This window comes from Mobula hypostoma, chromosome 5, assembly GCF_963921235.1.
Source record: "Mobula hypostoma chromosome 5, sMobHyp1.1, whole genome shotgun sequence".
NCBI classification, from domain to species: Eukaryota; Metazoa; Chordata; class Chondrichthyes; order Myliobatiformes; family Myliobatidae; genus Mobula; species Mobula hypostoma.
In genome coordinates this window covers 134,815,330-134,841,385 of record NC_086101.1, presented here as the reverse complement: position 1 = coordinate 134,841,385, position 26,056 = coordinate 134,815,330, and the positions used below count along the sequence as shown (strand labels likewise).

Genomic DNA, 26,056 nt, shown 5'->3' with positions numbered 1-26,056 from the left:
TCAAAAAGCACTAATCTGCATGCTGTTGATGTAAAATCTGATGATAATGAGACTGACACAGGACTGGTAGCTTTGAGATTTAGAATGTGGAAACTAACAATAGACAAACAATATGGTTTGTACCAGAAGTGAATAGCAAATTAACCAAAATGGAATTATACACCGGCTTAGCTGTTTCAGTCATTCCACAAAATGAATTTGAACAGCATTTCAAAAATATTGAACTGAAACCTGCAGATATTCAACTAAAACCTGTATTGGAGAAAAAAATAACTCCTGTGGTAATGACATCTGTAACAGTGAAATGCAACGACCAACAAAGCCACATTGAGCTTTGCGTATGGGTTAAAAAAAAGAAAAGGGGACCAGCTATGTAGGGACATGAGTGGTGAGATAAATACAGCTTGACTGAAGATCCATCCACCAGATGCATGCCACATTCCCAGCAATGAAGCCAAATGAAAATGAATTAAGAAAGATACTGGATGATGCCACAACTGCCACCATGCCAAGCACCATGAACCATTGCCCAACAGAGGGCAAAGAGACATTGATGCTAACTTCTGTGCCTCTGGTTGGAAAGCATATTGGACCAAGGAAAGACCATGCTTCTCAGGGGAAGCATGAGAGTGACAAAAGCAGTGGTCCAACTACAATGGTTTTTGTAGGCCACGTATCTGAGAAACCTTCTGATATGTTAATCGGGCAGTTACTTGAGAAATGTGGTTTAGTTTTAAGCTGGAAGAGTTCAATGAACTTCAGGAAAGTTGCAAGCATTCGACTTCTGTGAGTATAAAGAACCAGAATCTACTCTGCACATTAAGGTTATTGCATGAGCTTCAGTGGGAGACAAAAAGTTGCTTGTAAAAGTAGCTGCAAAGACCAGATTCCAACAGGATGCATGGAAGGCCAAAAAGAAAGGAGTCAATGGAGGTACGCACAGAGGATTCGTCAGATGATGTTGTGAATGAGGAAACCTAGACGAGAGAGTAGATAATAAAGGGAGCAATAAGAGGATTAATAAGAGAATATTCCAATAAATTAAATGGGCAAGATCAAGATGCACAAACTGGAAGAAGTAAAAGTGGGTAGAGATGGCGAGAAAGAATGTGAACAAGAAAGAGAAGGAACTTGAAAGGGAAAAAAAAGAAAGGGATCAAAGTAGATCCAGAAAGGGAAAAGGAGAAGAATGGTGTCCAGAGCTATGAGAACCACTTCCTGCAGACTTGGGGTCAGTGTCAGGGTCAGGGTCAACTCCTTGGAGGCAGCCCCAGAACCTGAGATTGTTTGCACAGCCACAAAGTAATGCCCCTTGTCCGGAAAGATATTAACACAACAAGAAATCACATGATTGAATCTTTGGGTTGGAATGGGATGACTTAAAATTTGGCAAACTGTGGATGTCTGTATAGTAATTGTATTATATAGTATATTGTAATCATAGTTGAGGTGCATTCCCTATTCATTATCTCCATGGCTGACAAGTGAAATCAGAGCCAAAGAGAGGGCATACAAGGAAGCCAGGGCTGGTGGGAAGACAGAGGATTGGGATGTTTTTAAAAACTTGCAGAAAGAAACTAAGGAAGTCATTAGGAAGGAAAAGATGAATTATGAAAGGAAACTGGCAACTAATATCAAAGAAGATACTAAAAGCTTTTTTAAGTATATAAGGGGTAAAAGAGTCGAGGGTACAAAATGACGCTGGAGATATTGAGAGATGCAGAGATGGCAGAGGAACTGAATGCGTATTTTGTATCAGTCTTCACAGTGGAAGACAACTGCAGTATACTGGGCGTTCAAGAGTGTCAGGGAAGTGAAGTTTGTGCAGTGAAAATTACAACTGTGAAGGTGCTTAGGAAGCTTAATGGTCTGAGGGTGGATAAATCTCTTGGACCTGATGGAATGCACCCTCGAGTTCTGAACAGATTGCGGAGGCATTAATGATAATCTTTCAAGAATCGATAGATTCTGGCATTTTACAGGTTGACTGGAAAATTGCATATGTTACTCTGCTATTTAAGAAGGTGGAAGGCAGAAGAAAGGAGATTATAGACTTGTTAGCCTGATTTCAGTGGCTGGGAAGATGTTGGAATCGATTATTTGGGATGAGATTACAGGGTACTTGGCAGCACATGACGAGATAGGCCAAAGCCAGCATAGTTTCCTGAAAGGAAAATCCTGCCTGACAAATCTACTGCAATTCATTGAGGAAATTATAGGCAGCGTAGACAAAGGAGATGCAGTACACCTGGTGTACTCGGATTTTCAGAAGGCCTTTGACAAGGTGCCACACATGAAGCTGCTTAGATAAGATAAGAGCCCATGGAATTACAGGAAAGTTACTAGTGTGGGTGGAGCATTGGCTGGTCAGCAGAAAACAGTGGGATTAAAGGGGTTTTATTCTGGCTGGCTGCCGGTTACGAGTGGAGTTCCACAGGGTCGATGTTGAGACCACTGCTTTTCACGATTTACGTCAATGATTTGAACTATGGGATTAATTGATTTGTGGCTAAATTTGCTGATGATACAAAGATAGATGGAGGAGTGGATAGTGTTGGGGAAACAGAGCCTGCAGAGAGACTTGGGCAGTTTAGGTTTAGGGGAATGGGCAAAGAAGTGGCAAATGAAATACAATGTTGGAAAGTGTATGGTGGAAGAAATAAACGGGCAGACTATTATTTAGATGGGGAGAGAATTCAAAATGCAGAGATGCAAAGGGACTTGGGAGTCCTTGTGCATGATGCCCTAAAGGTGTGGAGAAGGCAAATGCAATGTTGGCATTCATTTCTAGAAGTATAGAATATAAGAGCAGGGATGTGATGTTGAGGCTCTATAAGGCAGTATTGTGTGCAGTTTTGGGCTCCTTATTTTAGAAAGGATATACTGACATTGGAGAAGGTTCAGAGAAGATTCACGAGAATGATTCCAGGAATGAAAGGGTTACAGTATGAGGAAAGTCTGGCAATTCTTGGGCTGTATTCCCTGGAGTTCAGGAGAATGAGGGGGGATCTGAGAGAAACATTCTGAATGTTAAATAGCCTGAACAGATCACATATGGCAAAGTTATTTCCCATGGTAGGGGAATCTAGGACAAGTCATTGGGTGCTTTTAAGGCAGAGATAGATAGGTTCTTGATTAGCCAGGGCATCAAAGGGTATGGGGTGAAGGCAGGGGAGTGGGGATGACTGAAAAAATTGGATCAGCCCATGATTGAATGGCAAAGCAGGCTAGATGGGCCGAATGGCTTATTTCTGCTCCTATGTCTTGTAGTCTATTGAGCAGGAGTTTATAACTAAGCAGGGAGGAGTGTGTATTTAATATTTGAGTAATCTTGCATGTATATCTGTGTGTGTGTGTGTGTATATAATATATATATACTTTATTTAAATAATTAATTCTGGGTTATATGTGAAAATACTTTAATTATGTCACCATTATAGAAGTTACACTGTGTTCTTGGACTCCCAGTCTTCCTTTGAATTAGTTTAATGGTCTGAAGTTACACAACATAAGACAATTAACTGGAATCCATTTAATAGTTTTAGAGTTTTCTCTTCTCCATTCTATCTTTCATAATTTTGACTCTCAACATCTTTTCAAGTGTGTGCCCTTTCCTGATGAATGTAACCTTACAGTCTCACCAGAGACTCAAAATCCTTTTTGTATCATTCAAAATCACAGCTTCTAAGTTTTTCCAAACCAAAATTCAATTCACGTCAAGCATAATGTCCCTACTTGTGCATTCTGAGCCATTGGAAATGTACTGTACCTTTTGTGCGTGTGCAAGGAATAAACTGCTGGAGAAAGCAGTGGGTCAGCCAGCACCTGTGGAGTCAGAAGGGTGGACAGAAGTTTGGGTCGATCCTGCGTCAGGATATTAAGCTTCCCTCTGCTACTACGGATGCTGCCTGAGCCACTGAACTTTTCTAGCAGTCTGTTGTATTACTCCAAAATCCAGCACCCCTGCTGTCTTGTGACTCCAACGTGAGTGCTTGTTCTTCTTTTTAAATGGCCTTAACCACCAAACTGCTACCTTTAATAATGTAATTCTTTCCCCTCAAGTCTCTTAGCTTTTCTACCACATTTTGGTTCATATGGTTCATGTAATACTTTTCTTAACAAAATATAAACTTGTTACAAACACGAAAAAATCTGCAGATACTGGAAATGCAAGCACTACACACAAAATGCTGGGGGAACTCAGCAGGCCAGGCAGCATCTATGAAAAAGAATGAACAGTCGATGGTTCGGGCCAAGAACGTTCATCAGGACTGGGGAAAAAATGAGATGCCCGAGTAAGAAGGTGGCAGGAGAAGGGAAGAAGAAATACAAGGTGGTAGGTAATGGATCAAGTGAGGGAGGAGTGAAGTAGAAAGCTGGGAAGTTGATGGTGGAGGAGATAAAGGGCTGAAGAAGGGGGAACCTGACAGGAGACAGTAGAAGACCATGGAAGAAATCGAAGGGGGAGGAGCACCAGAGGGAGGTGACTGGCAGGTAAGGAGATAAGATGAGAGGGGGAAACAGAATGGGGAGGGCAATTACTGGAAATTTGAGAAGTCAATGTTCATGCTATCAGGAAGGAGGCTACGCAGAGGTGTTGCTCCTCCAACCTGAGTGTGGCCTCATTGTGGCAGTAAAGGAGGTCATGGACTCCTCCTCCCCCTCTCTCCCAATTTCACCTATCACCTTGTACTACTTCCTCTCCTTCCCCTACCTTCTTACCCTGACTTCTCATCTTTTTTTTTCTCCAGTCCTGATGAAAGGTCTCTGCCCGAAACGTCGACTGTTCACTCTTCTCCATAGATGCTGCTTGGCCTGCTGAGTTCCTCCAGCATTTTGAGTGTGTTGCATAAACTTGTTTGTGTTGAGACTTGGTCTGCTAGTCTGAACGGCATCCCTTACAGGTCACTCAAAGCTTTCAGTTTTCAGGAGTCAGCGATTCGTTCTACCACTGACCCCTCAGGCTGTTCACTCAGGTTATGTTCTTTAATCTATCACGTGGCACTTAATAAAGTTTAAAATATACCTGCTGCATTGTCCTTGTCTATTCGTTTTATTACCTTTACAAAGAATTACATGTTGGCCAGGCAAGACTTTCCTCTGTCTATTTATTTTTTTATTGGTGGCCTGGAGGCAGCCTGTCCTGGGGTTGGGGCCCTATGTGTGTGAGTGGGTGGGATAGGGGCTTGTTTTGTTGTAACTTGTGTTGTTCTGCTGAATATTATGGGTGTGCTATGTTGGCAAAGGAATGTGTGGTGACAACTTCTAAGCTGCCCCCAGCACATTCTGAGTTTGTGTTGGTTGTTAATACAAATGACTCATTTCACTATGTTTCAATGTTCATTTGATAAATAAATGAATCTGAATTTTCTTAATTGATAAGGGTTGCATTAGTTTTCGTGCTGCCAGCATAATCTGTCTATCTGACCGTTCAGTGGATAGGTTCTTGCATATGGGTATAACATTAGCAATCCACCTCTTTTCTCAGTTAATTGTTAAATATGCACCATACTGCCTCTGCTGACTCTATTTTTGGTTCTTCTGCAATGCACAGACCTGGAGCTTTATGATTAAAAGCCAATCTCGTGTTCACCAGTGGTTCCTAGCATGGTGGTTTGCACTTGATGTGTTTCAGGAATTCATTTACAAACTTCATTCAAAAGAAGTAAAGTACATGGGTGATGCAGTGCACCCTTTGAACAGCCAAAGTTGTGAATGTTTTTATTAGAAATTTTATAAACTACATTTAAAAATCTATAACTCGTTCTACTTCCCATGATGAAGGTCATCGTTTGGGGTACCGCAGTCACACAATACTCACCACCAAACTCCGAGACCTTTGCAACCGGATCCTCAACTTCCTGACCAACAGACTGCAGCCAGTAAGGATAGGTAGGAATACTCCACCGTGGTTATTCTAAACCCTGGTGCCTCAGACAGTTGCGTCCTCAGTCCCTATGCTACTCCCTATACACTCGTAGCTGTGTGGACAGATTCTTCTCCAACTCCATTTTCAAGTTTGCAGATGATACCATGATAGTCAACGGCATCTCAGATAACGATAAGTCGGAGGACAGGAAGGAGATGGAGAGATTAGTAACAGGGTGTCATGACAACAACCCTTCCCTCAAAGTCAGCAGATTAAAGGAGCTGGTCATTGACTTCAGGAAGATGGGGGAGGGGTGCAGTGCACATACGTCTGTCTACAACAACGGTGCTGATGTTGAGGGGGATGAAAGCCTCAAGTTCCTCGGAGGGAACATCATCAACAGCCTGTCCTTGTCCAATCATGTGGGTGCCATGGCCAAGAAAGCTCACCGATGCCTCTACTTTCCCAAGAGGCTAAAGAAAATTAGACTGTTCTTGTCGACCCTTACAATTTCTTTTTTCAATACACCATAGAAAGCATCTGGAAGCATCGCGGCTTGGTGGTATGGCAAATGCTCTGCCCATGACCGTGAGTAACTGCAGAGAGTTGTGGACGGGGCTCGGCACATCGTGGAATCCAGCCTACCGTTGATGGACTCTGTCTGCACTTCTCGCTGCCTCAGCAAAGCAGACAACATAATCAAAGCATCCACTCACCCTGCATATTCTCTCTCCTCCCCCATCCATTGGGCAGAAAATAAAAACCTGTAAGCACACACCATTAGGCTCAGGGACAGTTTCTATCCTGCTGTTACATGAATATTGAATGGCTCCCTAGTATGATAAAATGGATGCTTAACCTCACAATCTAGCTCATTATGATCTTGCGCCTTACTGCCTTCCTGTTCTGAACTTCCTCTGTAGCTGTTGCACTTTATTGTGCTTTCTGTTGCTGATTGCTCTGTACCACCTCATTGTAATGATGTGATCTGTATGAACAGCATGCAAGACAAATTGTTCACTGGCAGTAATAAACCAAATGCAATTATCCAATACTTCTGTAAACTCTCGTGGAAAATTTACATAGAATTAAACAATGTGTGTTGTCCAGCACCTGCTATAAACGTTCCATTTGCTTCTCCCAGAAATGGAGTCCTACAGCACAGAAACAGGCCCTTTGGCCCATCATGTTACTGATCATTAAGTGTCCATCAATGCTAATCCCATTTATCAGCATTTGCTCTGTGGCCTGCTATGGCTTTGTGATTCAAGTAATCACCCGGAATTACAATTGCTTGGGTTCATTATTCACAGTGCTGAGTTACCAACCATTTCACTGAACAGTTAATGCATTTCTTACCCACGTACGAACAGTCCAGGTTGTTAACGCTAAGGAGAAACCAAATTCTCAATCAGCTTCAATGCCATATTTTCCAAGAAGAGTGCCAACTCCCAGATGATGAACAACACTAAGGAAGGACATTTCTGTTATGTTTTATAACTCCAAAAAAGAAAACTAATTGAAAGAAAAACATGGGAGCCTAAGGATATACATGGGCACTCTTCATTTTACTTTTAATGAGGTGACGTAAGGACGTATGCCATTCACATACTTCTACATGTAACCCGTAAAGAATTATCAAACGATATATTATAATATTACTCAAATATTACTGAAATATTAAATACACAACACTCGCCCCCCCGCTTACATATAAACTCCAACTCAATACACAATGCATCTCAGCTCAAATATGCAACTTGTTGTTCTCTAGTCATCTACAGTGCCTTGAAAAATTATTCAGCTGCCAACCCTTTGCTCACATAAATGAGTATTATAAGGAGGTGATAGAGAGGAGTGGAAGGCAGGTGGTCACGCCGGGGCCACGGGAGGCAGACAAGTGGGTCACGGTTAGGAGGGGGAAGGGGAAAAGGAAGGTGATGGGGAGTACCCCGGCGGCTGTGCCCCTTAACAACAGGTACTCCTGTTTGAGTACTGTTGGGGGGGACAGCTTACCCGGGGGAAGCGACAGTGGCCCTGCCTCCGGCACAGAGTCTGGCCCTGTAGCTCAGAAGGGTAGGGCAAGGAAGAGGAGGGCAGTTGTGATAGGGGACTCGATAGTAAGGGGGTCAGATAGGCGATTCTGTGGACGCAGTCCAGAGACTCGGATGGTAGTTTGCCTCCCTGGTGCCAGGGTCCGGGATATTTCTGATCGTGTCCAAGATATCCTGAAGTGGGAGGGTGAAGAGCCAGAGGTCCTGGTACATACAGGTACCAATGACATAGGTAGGAAAAGGGATGAGGTCCTGAAAGAAGAATATAGGGAGCTAGGAAGGGAGTTGAGAAAAAGGACCGCAAAGGTAGTAATCTCGGGATTACTGCCTGTGCCACGCGACAGTGAGAGTAGGAATGCGATGAGGTGGAGGATAAATGCGTGGCTGAGGGATTGGAGCAGGGGGCAGGGATTCAAGTTTTTGGATCATTGGGACCTCTTTTGGCGCAGGTGTGACCTGTACAAAAAGGACGGGTTACACTTAAATCCTCGGGGGACCAATATCCTGGCAGGGAGATTAGCGGGGGCTACTGAGGTGACTTTAAACTAGAATGGTTGGGGGGTGGGAATCAAATTAAAGCGGCTAGGTGTGAGGAGGTTAGTTCACAACAGAGGGATGGGAACCAGTGCAGAGAGACAGAGGGGTGTAAAGTGAGCGTAGAAGCAAAAAGTACAAAGGGGAAAAGTAAAAGTGGCAGGCCGACAAATCCAGGGCAAGCATTAAAAAGGGCTAAGAGAGTTGTAAAAGAGTGCCTGAAGGCTTTATGTGTCAATGCAAGGAGCATTCGTAATAAGGTGGATGAATTGAAAGTGCAGATTGTTATTAATGATTATGATATAGTTGGGATCACAGAGACATGGCTCCAGGGTGACCAGGGATGGGAGCTCAACGTCCAGGGATATTCAATATTCAGGAGGGATAGACACGAAGGAAGGGGAGGTGGGGTGGCGTTGCTGGTTAAAAAAGAGATTAACGCAATAGAAAGGAAGGACATAAGCCGGGAAGATGTGGAATCGATATGGGTAGAGCTGCGTAACACTAAGGGGCAGAAGACGCTGGTGGGAGTTGTGTACAGGCCACCTAACAGTAGTAGTGAGGTCGGAGATGGTATTAAACAGGAAATTAGAAATGTGTGCAATAAAGGAACAGCAGTTATAATGGGTGACTTCAATCTACATGTAGACTGGGTGAACCAAATTGGTAAAGGTGCTGAGGAAGAGGATTTCTTGGAATGTATGCGGGATGGTTTTTTGAACCAACATGTCGAGGAACCGACTAGAGAGCAGGCTATTCTGGACTGGGTTTTGAGCAATGAGGAAGGGTTAATTAGCGATCTTGTCGTGAGAGGCCCCTTGGGTAAGAGTGACCATAATATGGTGGAATTCTTCATTAACATGGAGAGTGACGTAGTTAATTCAGAAACAAAGGTTCTGAACTTAAAGAGGGGTAACTTTGAAGGTATGAGACATGAATTAGCTAAGATAGACTGGCAAATGACACTTCAAGGATTGACGGTGGATATGCAATGGCAGGCATTTAAAGGTTGCATGGATGAACTACAACAATTGTTCATCCCAGTTTGGCAAAAGAATAAATCAAGGAAGGTAGTGCACCCGTGGCTGACAAGAGAAATTAGGGATAGTATCAATTCCAAAGAAGTAGCATACAAATTAGCCAGAGAAAGTGGCTCACCTGAGGACTGGGAGAAATTCAGAGTTCAGCAGAGGAGGACAAAGGGCTTAATTAGGAAGGGGAAAAAAGATTATGAGAGAAAACTGGCAGAGAACATAAAAACGGACTGTAAAAGCTTTTATAGATATGTAAAAAGGAAAAGACTGATAAAGACAAATGTAGGTCCCCTGCAAACAGAAACAGGTGAATTGATTATGGGGAGCAAGGACATGGCAGACCAATTGAATAATTACTTTGGTTCTGTCTTCACTAAGGAGGACATAAATAATCTTCCAGAAATAGTAAGGGACAGAGGGTCCAGTGAGATGGAGGAACTGAGCGAAATACATGTTAGTAGGGAAGTGGTGTTAGGTAAATTGAAGGGATTGAAGGCAGATAAATCCCCAGGGCCAGATGGTCTGCATCCCAGAGTGCTTAAGGAAGTGGCCCAAGAAATAGTGGATGCATTAGTGATAATTTTTCAAAACTCGTTAGATTCTGGACTAGTTCCTGAGGATTGGAGGGTGGCTAATGTAACCCCACTTGGGATGTGATAACAGCACATTTGGAAAGCGGTGAAATGATCGGACAAAGTCAGCATGGATTTGTGAAAGGAAAATCATGTCTGACGAATCTCATAGAATTTTTTGAGGATGTAACTAGTAGAGTGGATAGGGGAGAACCAGTGGATGTGGTATATTTGGATTTTCAAAAGGCTTTTGACAAGGTCCCACATAGGAGATTAGTGTGCAAACTTAAAGCACACGGTATTGGGGGTAAGGTATTGGTGTGGGTGGAGAATTGGTTAGCAGACAGGAAGCAAAGAGTGGGAATAAACGGGACCTTTTCAGAATGGCAGGCGGTGACTAGTGGGGTACCGCAAGGCTCAGTGCTGGGACCCCAGTTGTTTACAATATATATTAATGACTTGGATGAGGGAATTAAATGCAGCATCTCCAAGTTTGCGGATGACACGAAGCTGGGTGGCAGTGTTAGCAGTGAGGAGGATGCTAAGAGGATGCAGGGTGACTTGGATAGGTTGGGTGAGTGGGCAAACTCATGGCAGATGCAATTTAATGTGGATAAATGTGAAGTTATCCACTTTGGTGGCAAAAATAGGAAAACAGATTATTATCTGAATGGTGGCCGATTAGGAAAAGGGGAGGTGCAACGAGACCTGGGTGTCATTATACACCAGTCATTGAAAGTGGGCATGCAGGTACAGCAGGCGGTGAAAAAGGCGAACGGTATGCTGGCATTTATAGCGAGAGGATTCGAGTACAGGAGCAGGGAGGTACTACTGCAGTTGTACAAGGCCTTGGTGAGACCACACCTGGAGTATTGTGTGCAGTTTTGGTCCCCTAATCTGAGGAAAGACATCTTTGCCATAGAGGGAGTACAAAGAAGGTTCACCAGATTGATTCCTGGGATGGCAGGTCTTTCATATGAAGAAAGACTGGATGAACTGGGCTTGTACTCGTTGGAATTTAGAAGATTGAGGGGGGATCTGATTGAAACGTATAAGATCCTAAAGGGATTGGACAGGCTAGATGCAGGAAGATTGTTCCCGATGTTGGGGAGGTCTAGAACGAGGGGTCACAGTTTGAGGATAGAGGGGAAGCCTTTTAGGACCGAGGTTAGGAAAAACTTCTTCACACAGAGAGTGGTGAATCTGTGGAATTCTCTGCCACAGCAAACTGTTGAGGCCAGTTCATTAGCTATGTTTAAAAGGAAGTTAGATATGGCCCTTGTGGCTACAGGGGTCAGGGGGTATGGAGGGAAGGCTGGGTTCTGAGTTGGATGATCAGCCATGATCATAATAAATGGCGGTGCAGGCTCGAAGGGCCGAATGGCCTACTCCTGCACCTATTTTCTATGTTTCTATGTTTCTATAATCAGGGATTTGATCGATTTAACTTGTTATGATTGTTTTTAATAAAGACAAACTTGACATGGGTAAACACTAGAACATTTTTATTACTGAACTCTGTTCAACACTGAGCATGTGACCAGCTCATCATCGAAGCTTCCAGCTCCGGGTGAACTGCCTGCTCTGCCCACTGGGAACTGAAGTTCTTTGTGTCTCTCTTCTTATCAACTTTCAGTCAGTCTCTGAGGTGGTTTAATGATCCTTTTTTGTCTGCTATTTGTTTCCACAGGTGTATTGCATGCATTTGACTTTTTAATATTTGTCTTTCTTGGAACTCTGGTCAGCATGCTCATTTATTTTACATTTGCTGGCCCCTGTGGTGTACTGACCGGTGATGTGTTGGGTTGCAACTTGTGGTTGTTCCTTCTCTAAGGTGGCCCTTGCTCCATCTGGATCTGGTAAGAATATGGAGCAACTTCCCCTTGCACATATCCTTGCGTGGTCCATGGACCAGAATCGTGAACTTGGACTCTTACTTGACATCCAGGCTTCAGGACTGGTGGGCTTTTCGCAGTCTTGTTGTGATACTGTTTGTTTTTCTTTTCCTTTCACTTTAGCCAATTTGACCTTGTGTACTCCTTTAGGAGTCAACAGGTTTCGATGCACTGGAAGGTTAGTGTGTATCTGCCAACCTACCAGAATTTGGGCAGGTGAAAGGCCGTTCTGCAGTGGCACACTTCTATAAATTGTTAGACTTTTGTGGAAATCCTCTTGTCCATCAAGCGCCTTTTTCATGAGGCCCTTCACTACCTTGACCAAACTCTCTGGTAGGCCATTAGATTTTGGGTGCTGTGGGCTTAGTTATACGGTTATATAGTTACATGTGAGACCCTCAAATCATTGGCAAAGGACTCAAGTTCACAGCTCAAATTGTGGACCACTGTCTGATACCACTTCACATGGAACTCCACACCTCAAACATGGCTTTCAGGAAGGTGATGTCTGCTTTGCTCGCAGTGTTGTAACCTTTGGGAAATTGGGAAAAGTAGTCTGTTACAACAATATGACTCTTCCCATTACCATCAAACAAATCCATTCCAATTTTGAAGTACGGCCCACCTCGCACAGATGTGGAGTAAGTGGTTCTGTTTGCTGCTTTGGTCTGTAGGAAAGGCATATTTCACATGAAGCAGTGATCTAGCTGATATCTTGATTCATTTTTAGCCAGTATCACTGCATGAGCACTACATTTACATTTTTCTTCATCAAGAAGCCCCTCATGTATCTTCTGGAGCATTCCCTTGCATAGCGACACTGGAATCACAAACCCTTTGAAGACCATATCTTCCATTACTTGACAGTTCAGCTCTGCATGCCCATTAATCCTGAATACGCAATGGACAGTCATCCTTAGTTGCTGACCATCCTTTCTGTATTGTCTCCCTGAGTACTTCCATTGTTTCATCCGTCCCTGCTGCTTTCCTAATCTACTCTGTTCTGTCAGGAGACACTGACAGAGGTGACAACCATGTCAACAGAGGCCTGTTTGTCAGCATTAATCTCTTGGCCACTCTTTTCTTGTTGATTTCTCGAGATAACACATCAGCAGCAAACGTATATTTTCCAGGTGTGTAGATCATCTTCACGTCATATTTCTGCAGCCTTGTCAACAGCACTGTATCCTCATGCAGTAGAGGTACTGATGGAACCTTTTGCATGGATACGTGTGCTGGTGAGAATCTCTTTCTCTATCTGTGCATAGTTGGCTTCCACACTTGTTAAAGCCCTTGATGCATCGGCCACAGGTTGCCATGGGTCATTATGCTGCTGCAGTAGTACTGCTCTAAGGCCGTACCGGGATCCATCAGCTGAGATCCTAGTACACCTTTCTGGATCATAAAACTTCAGTTAGGTCTCTTTTCAGCATCTGGAAATGCTCTTCTTGCTTGTGACAAATCCACTCATTTTGCTGGTCAAGGACTGACCTAAGTGGTGCTGATGCACTAGACGGTCGAGGGATGAACTTGGCCAGGTAAGTCACCCTCCCCAAGAAACGTCTCACCTCTTTGTTTTGGGCCTCGCCAAGTTTTCAATGACTGTCATCTTTCTTGGGCCAGGCTTCACTCCTTCTTCAGATATGACATCTCTATGACAGTTAGTGTCTAAACACCAAACTCACATTTCTCTTTATTTAATTTCAAATTGACATTCTGTGTCATGTTAAGTACCATGTTGTCTCTGTTATGTTTTGCAACTCCAAAATATAAAAACTAATTCAAAGAAAACTCGGAAACCCAGGGGTAAATATGTCTGCACTCTGTTTTACTTTTAGTAAGGTGCACACTTATGATGTGGTGGCAGTCACATACTTTTACGTATAACCCACAATGAATTACTGTATGTAAACAAAGAATGCTTAATCAAACAATGTATTTACAATGACTCAAATATTAAAAATTAAATACACCACAATTTCCACCAATTGTGGAAACTTTAATGGCTATGTAACAGTTATGTAAATCTTTGGTTTATTTAGGGGACTGGATTCAATTGTTCACTGTGTATTTATAAAGATACGTGCAGTCTAATCATTCCAGAACTAATAGGATTAAATTAAGAACACAAGTAGAAAGGAACAGGAGACCATTTATTCTGTCATTCATTTTCAGCCATGGTCTAACTCGAGACCTGTAAAGCTCTTGGTTAATGAAAATGCACCAATCTGATTTAAAATTTAAAAAGTAATTTGATGTTATTAACTCAATATCCGAGCTGTTTGCAAAAAAAGACTGTCAAATTTCATAAAATTGAGGCATACACCTGAATTTGAGTTTCCCCAAAACCATTTCCCAATCAGTTCTGCTGAATATTTTAATTATTTTATTTCATAGGCAGGCTTGAATTCCCTTCAGTGTTATGTACAAGTGATGATTTCAGATAATTAAAGGAAGTCCTATAACTTCTGGTGGTGGAACCCAGAACAAAGTAGCATTATTTTAAGATGCAACTCATTATGTTTGGAAGCATATCTTCACACAAGGGACAGTGAAAATCTCAAAACTCTTCCTGCAAAACGTTTGGCCATGGGAAAAGGGCAAATAGGAGGAGAGTTAATTTATAATGGTATAATTTGATAGGGTTATTAGTGTTAAGAAATCAAATATAACATACAATTAACATACATCAAAGTTGCTGGTGAACGCAGCAGGCCAGGCAGCATCTCTAGGAAGAGGTAACATACAATTAAGGTTTTGATTAACCAAGCTCTCTCCTTTATCTCTGTATACCCATGACTGTGTCACTACCCACTCCTCCAATATGCTAATAAAATTTGCTGACGATAATACATTGATTGGCCTAATCTCAAATAATAATGAGGCAGCCTACAGAGAAGAAGTCATCACCCTGACACAGTAGTGTCAAGAAAACAACCTCTCCCTCAATGTCATAAAAACAAAGGAGCTGGTTGTGGACTTCAGGAGGAATGGAGACAGGCATCAATGGATCAGGAGTTGAGAGGGTGAACAGCTTTATGTTCTGTGGCATACACATCACCAAGGATCTCACGTGGTCTGTACATAGCAGCTATGTGTCGGGGGTGGGGGGAGCACAACAGTGCCTCTGTCACCGCAGATGGTTGAACCCATCTCTGTGGAGAGAAGACATTAAGTGTCTATTGCAGGAGACGGATGGGAACACTTTGGATAATAGGTGTTACCCATCTATTCAATACAACTGTAATTAGTCATGCAGTTTGACAAGAGTGAAACAAAAAGTTGCCCTTTAAGGCGGAACATTTTGCCACCATTTGCCTAACAGTTTTTTATAATTATGATATTATAACAACTTTTATATAATAATAATTTTAATATAATACATTTTATAGAAAATCTTATTTTTGTCCTGCAAAAAGCTGACTGTAAGTCATCCTACCTGAGAGGATTCAGTGTAAGCAACAAGCAAGTGTCAGGGGTCACAAGCACATGACCTATTTATATTTAGCTTGGCAAATTAGAGCTATGCCAGGAGGAAAGGATGCTTTCATATAATCCCCTTTCATGTCCTTGGAACATCCCAAAATGTTTTTTGTCCAATGGACAATAATCCATTTTGATGGCTGTGGGTTGGCCAAGACATTAGGAAATCTCCTGCATTTTGAAACATAGTCATCTTTCAGCACTATTAAAAACACCAGATCTTATCACATTGATATTTATGAGATCTTGCTTTATGCCACTGGTGACCATGTTACAACAATAATGGCTTTAAAACTCTCAGGCACATCCTGAGGTCATGGAAAGCTTTGTACTAAATCCAGCTCCTCTGCATCCCTGAAGATATATTCTCCAGTATTGAACCATTCAACCATTCTAATTTGAGAATGGGCTGGAGCTGCTCAGGTTAGGAACAAACTGACTTATGAAAAATTGACTTCATAAAAATTCTCCCATATATTTTTAAAGCACTTTTCTAGCTAGTAATAATATTTAATGACATACATTATGACTTGATTTGGTATATATTTCTTTGGTTTCATTATTGCTAATGTTATCACGATTGTTCAATGAAAGAATTACAGAGTGTTTACAGAGTAATACATGGCACAAGACCACATCTAGACATAGGAATAGAATTGGGTCATTCACCCCACTGGGTCTGCTCCACCATTTCATCATGGCTGTTCTATTTCCCTCTCAACCCCATTCTCCTGCCTTCTCCTCATAACTTTTCTTCCCCCCCCCCCCTTAAATGCACCCAGTGATCTAGCCTCCACAGCTGCCTGTGGCAGTGAATTCCACAGATTCATCACCCTTTGACTAAAGAAATTCCTCCTCATCTCTGTTATAAATGGATATCCCTCTATTCTGAGGCTGTGCCCTCCGGTCCTATACTGACCTACCAAAGGAAACCTCCTCTTCACATCCATTCCATCTAGGCCTTTCAGCATTCGATAGGTTTCAGTGAGACTCCCCTGATTCTTCTAAATTCCGGGAGTACAGGCCCATAGCCTTCAATCGCTGCTCATGTGCTAACCCTTTCTTTCCTGGAATTATTCTCACAAACCTCCTCTGAATTTCCTCCAATGTCAGCACATCCTTTCTTAAATAAGGGACCCAAAATTGCTCCCAATACTCCAAGTGAGACCTCACTAGTGCTTTATACAGTTTGATCGTTACATCCTTGTTTTTATATTCTAGTTCTAAAATGAATGCTAACATTGCATTTACCTTTCTCTCCATTGAATCAACCTGCAAAGACGAGGACTCCCAAATCTCCTTGCACCTTTTTTTAAAAAAAAAATTCTTGCTGTTTAGAAAATAGTATGCTTTTATTCCTTCTACAAAGTGCATGACCATGCACCTCCTGACACTGTATTCCATCTGTCACCTCCTTGACCATTCTCCTAATCTGTCCAAGTTGTTCTACAGCCTCTCCTCTTATCTTTGTATCATCTACAAACCTGGCCTCAAAGCCGTCAATTTCACCAGCCAAATCATTGACATACCGTGTAAAAAGTAGTGGTCCCAACACACTCTCCTATCACCACTGCTTCCCTCTCCTGGCCCCTTCCCTTCTGAGGTAGAGCGCCAGACTCGGTGTCCAAGACCTGGTCGCTGCAGCTCTCCCTGGTAGGTCATTTCCACTCCCACCCCCATTATCCGAAACAGTAGACTTGTTACTGAGGGGAATGGCTACAGGCATACTCTGTACCAGCTGCCCATTTCCCTTCCCTCTCCTGACAGCCACCTAGGGATGACTATCTCTCTCTAACTCATATCTGTCATCTCCTCAGTTTCCCTTAAGAGCCATAGGTCATTGCGTTGCAGCTCCAGTTCTTTAACATTGTCTGAGGAGCTGAAAATCTTTTGCTGCAGAGTGGTATGATATTGGTTACTATAGAAAACAGACTCCACTTGGACACCAGAAGACAGGATTGAACTGAGCTCACTAGAACTTTGAGGCAGCAGCTCTAACTGCATCACTGTACTACCCAGGTTTATGTCATTAAATAAAAATGTGGTAATGGAGGAATCTGTTGCTGCAGCAATTAGATCGAATGTGTTCAATTCCAGCATTTATATGGAACATTAAATGATACAAGATGATAGGTTCAAACTTTCTCCCACTTTAGCCAGAATGAGGGTAAGTAGTCATTAATAAAGCATGTGGGAACACAGGGATTACTCTCAGCTGTTGAGTCAAATCCACAATTCAGAACAAGAGGCTTGCTCCTGCTCCTATTTTCTTGTGTCTATGGTGTCAAGTCTGACAACAGGAGAGGGCTCTGTTCCTGCTTGTGTATCCAGGTCCAGCATAGGGTGGGCACCCACAACTGGCCAATAGGGAAAGTTGAAATCATACTAAATCTTGAGCAGTTGATCTCACAGCAATTCCGGTCCCCACCATCATTGTGGGACACATAATTCAGGGGAAACAGAATCATGTAATTAGTGTCTGCTCTTTTCAAGAAATGTGGCTGGCTTGAGCATTTTTAGTTTCACCTGTTCTGTTCGTTTCACAGGAAAGTCGGCATCTTATGTTAATATGTGACTGTGTGAGATTTCAAACACAGGTGGTCTTGTCATACAGGACTGCTGGTAACCCTCACTCCAAGTTCCCACGTTATTCCACATCTCTCACTTTCCTTTCACTTCCTTTGCCATGTTGCATCTGTGCATGATCTGAAGATAGAAAATAATAATTTAACTACCAGCCACTTTACTAGCTTGAAAGAGTTTAACGTTTAAAGCTCAAAGTACATATATCTCACCATATACAACCCTGATTCATGATCTTGAGGGCATACTCAATAAATCCACAACAGAATAATAATCAAAGTAGAATCGATGAAACACCACACCAACTGTCTGTCTAACCAGTGTGCAAAAGAGAAAAAAACTGCACAAATAGTGTTTAAATCCCATCATAACAACTGCAGAATATGATCAAACATATAAAAGTGAAATTTCATTAAAAAGTGGCTGAGTGGGATTGGAGGTGGAAGGGTCAGTAACTTTAAGTTCCTTGTTATTATCATATCAGTCGATCTGTCCTGGGACCAGCATGTAGGTGCCGTTACAAAGAAGGCAAAACAGCACCTCTATTTTCTTAGAAGTCTGCACAGATTCAGCATGTGCTAACAACTATACTTTATACTTTATTGTCACCAATTGATACTAGAATGTACAATCATCATAGCGATATTTGATTTTGTGCTTCCCACTCCCTGGATTACAAATCGATAGTAAATATTAAAAATTTAAATTATAAATCATAAATAGAAAATATAAAAATGGAAAGTAAGGAAGTGCAAAAAAACTGAGATGCAGGTCCAGATATTTGGAGGGTACAGCCAAGATCCAGGTCAGGATCCGTTCAGCAGTCTTATCACAGTTGGAAAGAAGCTGTTCCCAAATCTGGCCGTACGAGTCTTCAAGCTCCTGAGCCTTCTCCCAGAGGGAAAAGGGACAAAAAGTGTGTTGGCTGGGTGGGTCACATCCTTGGTTATCCTAGCAGCACTGCTCCGACAGCGTATGATGTAAAGTGAGTCCAAGGACGGAAGATTGGTTTGTGTGATGTGCTGCGCCGTGTTCACGATCTTCTGCAGCTTCTTCCGGTCTTGGACAGGACAACTTCCATACCAGGTTGTGATGCACCCTAGAAGAATGCTTTCTACAGTGCATCTATAAAAATTAGTGAGGGTTTTAGGGGACAGGCCAAATTTCTTTAGTTTTCTCAGGAAGTAAAGGCGCTGGTGGGCCTCCTTGGCAGTGGACTCAGCTTGGTTGGACCAAGTCGGGTTATTTGTGATATTGACCCCGAGGAACTTAAAGCTTTTGACCTGTTCCACTTGCGCACCACCAATGTAAATTGGGTTGTGCGGTCCACTACTCCTTCTGTAGTCAACAACCAATTCCTTTGTCTTGCTGACGTAGAGGGATAGGTTATTGTCTTCGCACCATGCCACCAGGTTCTTAATTTCCTCTCTGTACTCAAACTCATCATTACCGAGATACGGCCTACAATTGTTGTGTCATCAGCAAACTTATATATTGAGTTGATGGAAACCTGGCTACACAATCATGGGTGTACAGTGAGTACAGCAGGGGGCTGAGTACACAGCCTCGTGGGGCACCGGTGCTCAGAGTGATTGTAGAGGAGAGCTTGTCCTCTATTTTTACAGCCTGGGTCCTGTCTGTGAGGAAGTTGAAGATCCAGCTGCAGATCTGAGTGCTAAGGCCCAGGTTCCGGAGCTTAGGAATCAGTTTATTTGTAATGATGGTATTAAAGGCAGAGCTGTAGTCAACTTGGCTAACTTCTACAGATGCACAGTAGAGGGTACCCTGACTGCTTGTATCATGGTCTGGTTTGGAAACACCATTGACAAAGCATGAAAAAGTCTACAAAAAACATGGAATGCAGTGTCTGGAAGTGTATGATCATGCACTTTGGTAGAAGGGATGGACTAAGCATGGACTAATTTCTAAATGGAGAGAAAGCTTAAAAACCCAAAGGGACTCTGGAGTCCATGTGCAGGATTCCCTAAAGGTTGATTTGCAGGATGAGTTGGTGATGAGGAAGGTGAATGCAATGTTAGCATTCATTGAGAAGACTAGAATATAAAAAGATGTAATGCTGAAACTTCAAAAGGCACTGATGAGGCCTCACTTGGAGTACTGTGCACAGATCTGGACTCATTTAAGAAAGGATGTGCTGACATTGGAGAGGGTTCACAATAATGATTCTGGGAATGAAAGGCTTATCATGTGAGTGATTAATGGCACTGGGCTTTTACGCGCCAGAACTTGGAATGAGGGACCCCCCTGAAACCTATTGAATGTTGAAAGGCCTATATAGAGTGGATGTGGATCAAGTGTTTCCTATGGAAGGGGAGTCTGGGAACAGAGGGCACAGCCTCCGAATAGATGGAAGCCCATTTAGAATGGTGATGAGGAGGAATCGCTCTAGCCAGATGTGATGAATCTGTGGAATTCTTTGCCACAGGCAGCTGCGGAGACCAGGTCATAAGTATATTTAAGATGGAAGTTGATAGTTTCTCAATTAGTAAGGTTACAGGGTGAAGGCAGAACGGAGGTGAGCCATGAAGAAATGGTGGAGTGGACTCGATGGGCCAAATGGTTTAATTTTGCTCCTATGTTTTATGGTAGTAGATGGTTGTCTCTCTGAGTGGAGGCCTGTGACTAATGGGGTGCCACAGGAATCGGTGCAGGTTCCATTTTTTATTTGACATCTATTGTATATCATTGATCTAGATGATAAAGTAAACGTAATCTGTAAATTTGCAGATTACACGGGGGCACAGTGGACAGTGAGGAAGGCTATCAAAGCTTTCAGCAGCATCTGGACCGGCTGGAAAAATGCCAGAATGGAACTTAATGCAGACAAATGTGGTGTTGCACTTTGGCAGGACAAACCAGAGTTGCACTTACACAGTGAATGCTAGGGCACTGAGGAGTGTGGGAGAATGGAGGGATCTGAGAATAAAACTCCATAATTAATTGAAAGTGGTGTCATGGGTAGATAGGGTCATAAAGAGAATTTTTGGCACTTTGACCTTCATAAATCAAGGTAGTGAGTGCAGGAGATGGGATGTTATACAAGATGTTCGTGAGGCCTAATATGTAGCACCTACCTACAGGAAAACAATCAGTAAGATTGAAAAGGTATAGAGAAAATTTACAAGGGTTTTGTCAGGACTTGTAGACCTGTGTTATTGGGGAAGACCGAATAGGTTAGGATTTTATTCCCTAAGGGGAGATTTGGAGGTACACAAAATTATGATAGGTTTAGATGGGGTAAATGCAAGCAAACCTTTTCCACTGAGGTTGGGAGAGACTATAACTAGAGGTCATAGGTTAAGGATGAAGTGCTATTCTGTGCTGCTGTGCTCTACCACGAAAGTTACAACCTTGAAGTTATCTAAATATGGAAGTACTGTACAGGTTTCCAAGTCACATATCACCCTGACTTGGAATTATAAATGCTGGGTTTAAGGTCTGCACTGTGCACATGCCATTTCAAGTACTGCAGTCATATTCCCCTGCATTTGTGGGCACAGATAGGATTGTCTGTAATAAGAATTGTGATATTGTGGAAAGTGCATCAAAAACAAAAATGAAGTCGTCAAAACATTCTCAAACAAATTTAAGATATTCACACCCACCATACCACACACGTGAAAAAGACAAAATGCCAAGTGATTTCCTATGCCCTAGTAAACTGACTCCAGATCCAATCTCTTGCTCCTCACAACCTCTGGACATTTTGTTCCCTATCAAAACACACCCACCATCCGTCAAAACACATCTAATCCTTAATTTCAAAATTCTCACAAAACCAAGCCAAGAATATGCTTTTCTGCAGAAGAAATTGAGAACTGGGGCTTTCAGGGATATGGGCCGAATGCAGGAAATTGGTTCTGGTTGGATGAGCACTGTGGTCAGCATGGACACATTAAGCCAAAGGCCTGTATCTGTGCTGTTTTGCTCTATAACATGATTCTTCTTGCTGTTGTTTTCACCACTGTTAGTGTCAAACTTCTTTGTCTCCCCTAGCTGAAAGAAATGCAACACTCACAGAAACTTTTTTTTACAGAGCAGCACAAACAAAATGCAACCCACTACATTTAGATTTTGGGTATATAAAACAAGTTTTAATTTTTTTTGTAAATAACCTGTAATTTTATTATATTCTTCAAAATACAAATGGCAGGTAAATGTATCAACGTTTTAATGAATCCCACTGATCAGTTGGATGGACCGAATACCTACCTGGAAATAAATCACCCTTTTGTAATAAAACTCTTGGATCCTTGCCAAGGCCTGGGAGATAATTAATTTTCTGTGCTTAGCTTCAAGGCTTTCAATATTTTTTAAATCTGTAATGAATCGAACACCTGATGCCCAAGATAAATGGAAACACAGAAACAGGAATTCACTCATTCAAATTATGGTTATATCAAGTAAAACTAGGCAAAATAATATGATTAGCTACTTATAAAGAGTTCTGTTGTGCTACATATATTTAGTACAATTTATTACCTGAAAATTAATGTGTGTTTATTCTGGACATTTGTAGGAATTGCCACTTATTTTGCTATTGGTTTCCTTCGAAGTTTAATTCAATTGGCATTCAAAACATTGGTAAATTGATGGAACAATTGTGTTCACAAAATACAAGAGGCATTCAAATTTATTGTTCCTCAAAATAGATGAACAATGATTGCACAATGATTTATATTGGGTTACAAGCTTGTGAAGTGGCAGAGCAGATTTGAAAGGCCTATTCCTGCTCCCGATTCATATTTGTATGAATAGAAGAGGAAGGCAAATAAATAATAGGTTAGTGGTAAAATGAGGTGTGCAAGTGGAGCTGTGTCCTTTGTGCAGAGAAGCAGGCCAATATGTGTGCTTTTAATTTTGTGCAATACTGACTCCAAAATTGTTATTGTAGCACAAATACATCTTTAAGCTGATGGTGAAGAAACAATTCACTGTCACAACAAACTTGCAATTGATCAGTTTGTGGGAAGAGGGATCAAGTTAGGTTTATCTGGTTTAAATACTTCCAAAAAGAAAACTAATAACTTGGTTGAAAAATCTGCTCTTTTCAGCACACCACCCAGCACCCACACCCACCACCTTTTTATTGAACAATCTTTGCCTCTTCCATCTATTTCCTTGCTGAGGTTCAGTTTACTATCTGGGATCTGTTCAAGTTGCCATTGCAACACTACAGCCATGCTATATTTTGCCCTGAAGCCACGCTACCAGCACAGGTTTAATGTGGAAATCTTTTCCAGTCTCTCTTTAACCAAGGCCAAATGTAGCACCCAAGTTGGAGAATTTTAAACAGACTGCAAGCCCAGATGCAATCTAGCATCATACTGTTTACAAGGTCAGGAATTCACTGAATAGGTATTGGTTCCACTAACAGTTCAACATCTCTTTCTCACATTCTAATCAAGTAATTATTAGACATCATAAGTGTCTGGTTTAGTGACTTTGCAGTTCTGTTTTTGGAGTACAGCAATTATACAAGTTGGTACTGTACCACCATAATGAAAGAGTAGTTCTGTATCCGGGCTTTTAACACTTAAAAACTGAGTGACTTCACTCAAAATCCAAGATCTCAACTAAAATAAAGAATGATAATATTGACAACAGTGGATACAAAACTGACATTCAACAAAAAAAACTACACAAAATCTGAGTTCTATAGCCACATACTTCAGCTTAAACTACACAGAATGCATTGAAATACAATTAAGATTTCTAAAGCATGCTTACAAAAACCTTTTCTCGGTAATATACATTTCTAAGTTTCCTCAGCCTAAGCAGGAGCTTGGCCAATCCATTTTGTATTAGCAGCATTAGGCAAATGAGACCTTATTTTCTTGGTATAATGATGAATCCGTAAACAGTACATAATGTACCAACTTCCTTGCAGACAGATGATTATCAAAGTGAGTACCCTCATTATTTGACAAGTTCCTGATGTCCAAGATCATGTTCACTGTTAAACTTTTACAGAATACTTAGCTTCTTTCACTGCTGGTGAATTTAAGGAGAAATGAGGGAAAGTCATACGAATGAACTGGAAAGCAGAAATTAGGCATCTGTTTCCCTCTTGCAGATGTACACAAAACCTGCAAGATGATATATCATGGTCCACTAGTAGCATCAAATGATGAAATTAAACTTCCCTTTATTGCCGTTCTTTCAGGTGCAAGAAATAGTCTCATTTATGAAAAAATCTCCCCAACAATCAAGACTGTTTTTGAGTGCTTATTCTGGCTCCAAACGAGGCAAAACAGGAAGAATAAGATTTCCAAAAGCCGAGTCTTGAGTTATGAAATATCCCGATGAATGTGCATGTGCATGCTGCGAATCAAATAAAAGAAAACACATTAGATTTCAAATACAGAAATGTTTAGTAATATCAGTCAATAATCCAAATCAGTTCCCAATAATGTTGCTTGTCATTGGTTTAAATATATTGACATATAACAGCAAATACTATAATAACAGCTCAAACTAATGAAGAATTGCCAAAATCAACTCTAACCAATAGAAAACATCAGCAATTTGGAAGGTACCAAAAGCAAAGAACTAAGTAACTAAACCCCTGATACACTCACGAAAGTTAAAGATTTATGTGCATCTTTCTGTATGAAATTATTACAAATGAATTACAATGCACATAAAAAGTATTCACCCCCCTTGGAAGTTTTCAAGTTTTGTTTTACAACATTGAATCACAGTGGCTTTAATTTAGCTTTTTTGACACTGATCAACAGAAAAAGATTCTTTCATGTCAAAGTGAAAACAGATCTCTACAAAGTGATCTAAATTAATTACAAATATAAAACAAAAAATATCTGATTACCTAAGTATTCACTCCCTTTAATATGCCACACCAAATCATCACTGGAGCAGCCAATTGGTTTCAGAAGTCACATAATTAGTTAAATGGATCACCATCAATTGACTGTAGTAAAAATACACTTGTATTTGGGAAGTCCAACTGCTGGTGAGTCAGTATCCTGGCAAAAACTATAACATGTAGATAAAAGAACATGCCAAGCAACTCCGTGAAAAGATTATTGGAAAGCACAAGTTAGGAGATGGATACAAGAACATTTCCGTGTCACTGAATATCCCTCGGAATACAGTTAAGTCAATCATCAAGAAATGGAAGGAATATGGCACAGATGTAAATCTGCCTAAAGCAGGCCATTCTTAAAAACTGAGTGACCGTGCAAGAAGGGGACTATTGAGGGAGGCTCCAAGAGTCCTATGACAGCTCTGGAGGAGTTATAAGCTTCAGTGGCTGAGATGGGAGAGCCTGCACGTGCAACAACTGTTGCCCAGGTGCTTCACCAGTCACAGCTTTATGGGAGAGTGGCAAAGGGAAAGCCACTGTTGAAAAATAGCTCTCGGGTAGAGTTTGCCAGAAGGAATGGTCTGAAGTCAACTGGAAGAAGGTTTTATGGTCTGATGAAACCAAAATTAAGCTTTTTGGCCATCAGACTAAGTACTGTTTGGCGTAAGCCAAAAGCCACACATTATCAAAAATACACCATCCCTACCGTGAAGCATGGTGGTGGCTGCACTATGCTGTGGGGATGCTTCACCGTAGCAGGCCCTGGAAAGTTTGTGAAGGTAGAGGGTAAAACGAATGCAGCAAAATACAGGAAAATCCTGAAGGAAAACTTGATAACAGTCTGCAAGAGAACTGTGGCTTGGGAGAAGATTTGTTTTCCAGCAAGGCAAAGACCCCAAGCATAAAGCTAAAGCTACACAGGAATAGCTTAAAAACAACAAAGTTAATGTCCTGGACTGACCAAGTCAGAGTCCAGACCTCAATCCAATTGTGAATTTGTGGATGTTCTTGAAATGGGCTGTTCCCTCACGTCAGAGCTTGAGCAGTTTTGTGAAGAAGAATGGGAAAAAATTGCAGTGTCCAGATGTGCAAAGCTGATAAAGATCTATGGATTTAGACCTATCCACACAGACTCAAGGCTGTCATTGCTGCCAAAGATGCATCTACTAAATACTGACTTGACGG

The 26,056-nt window shown here is 41.7% G+C and overlaps 2 protein-coding genes across 12 annotated transcripts in view; one reads left to right on the top strand and one right to left on the bottom strand.

Moving 5' to 3' along the window:
* LOC134346998 (sorting nexin-30) overlaps positions 1-26,056 on the top strand; it is a 345,667-nt gene that overhangs the window by 142,000 nt on the left and 177,611 nt on the right. The window lies entirely within an intron of this gene.
* Positions 22,125-26,056, bottom strand: part of inip (ints3 and nabp interacting protein) — a 49,250-nt gene continuing 45,318 nt past the window's right edge. For all 7 annotated transcript variants that reach the window (XM_063048952.1, XM_063048951.1, XM_063048955.1 and 4 more), the window contains one exon: positions 22,125-24,369. In XM_063048952.1, the coding sequence (XP_062905022.1) occupies positions 24,274-24,369 (96 nt within the window). In that variant the 3' untranslated portion in view covers positions 22,125-24,273. The remainder of the gene's footprint in view (positions 24,370-26,056) is intronic.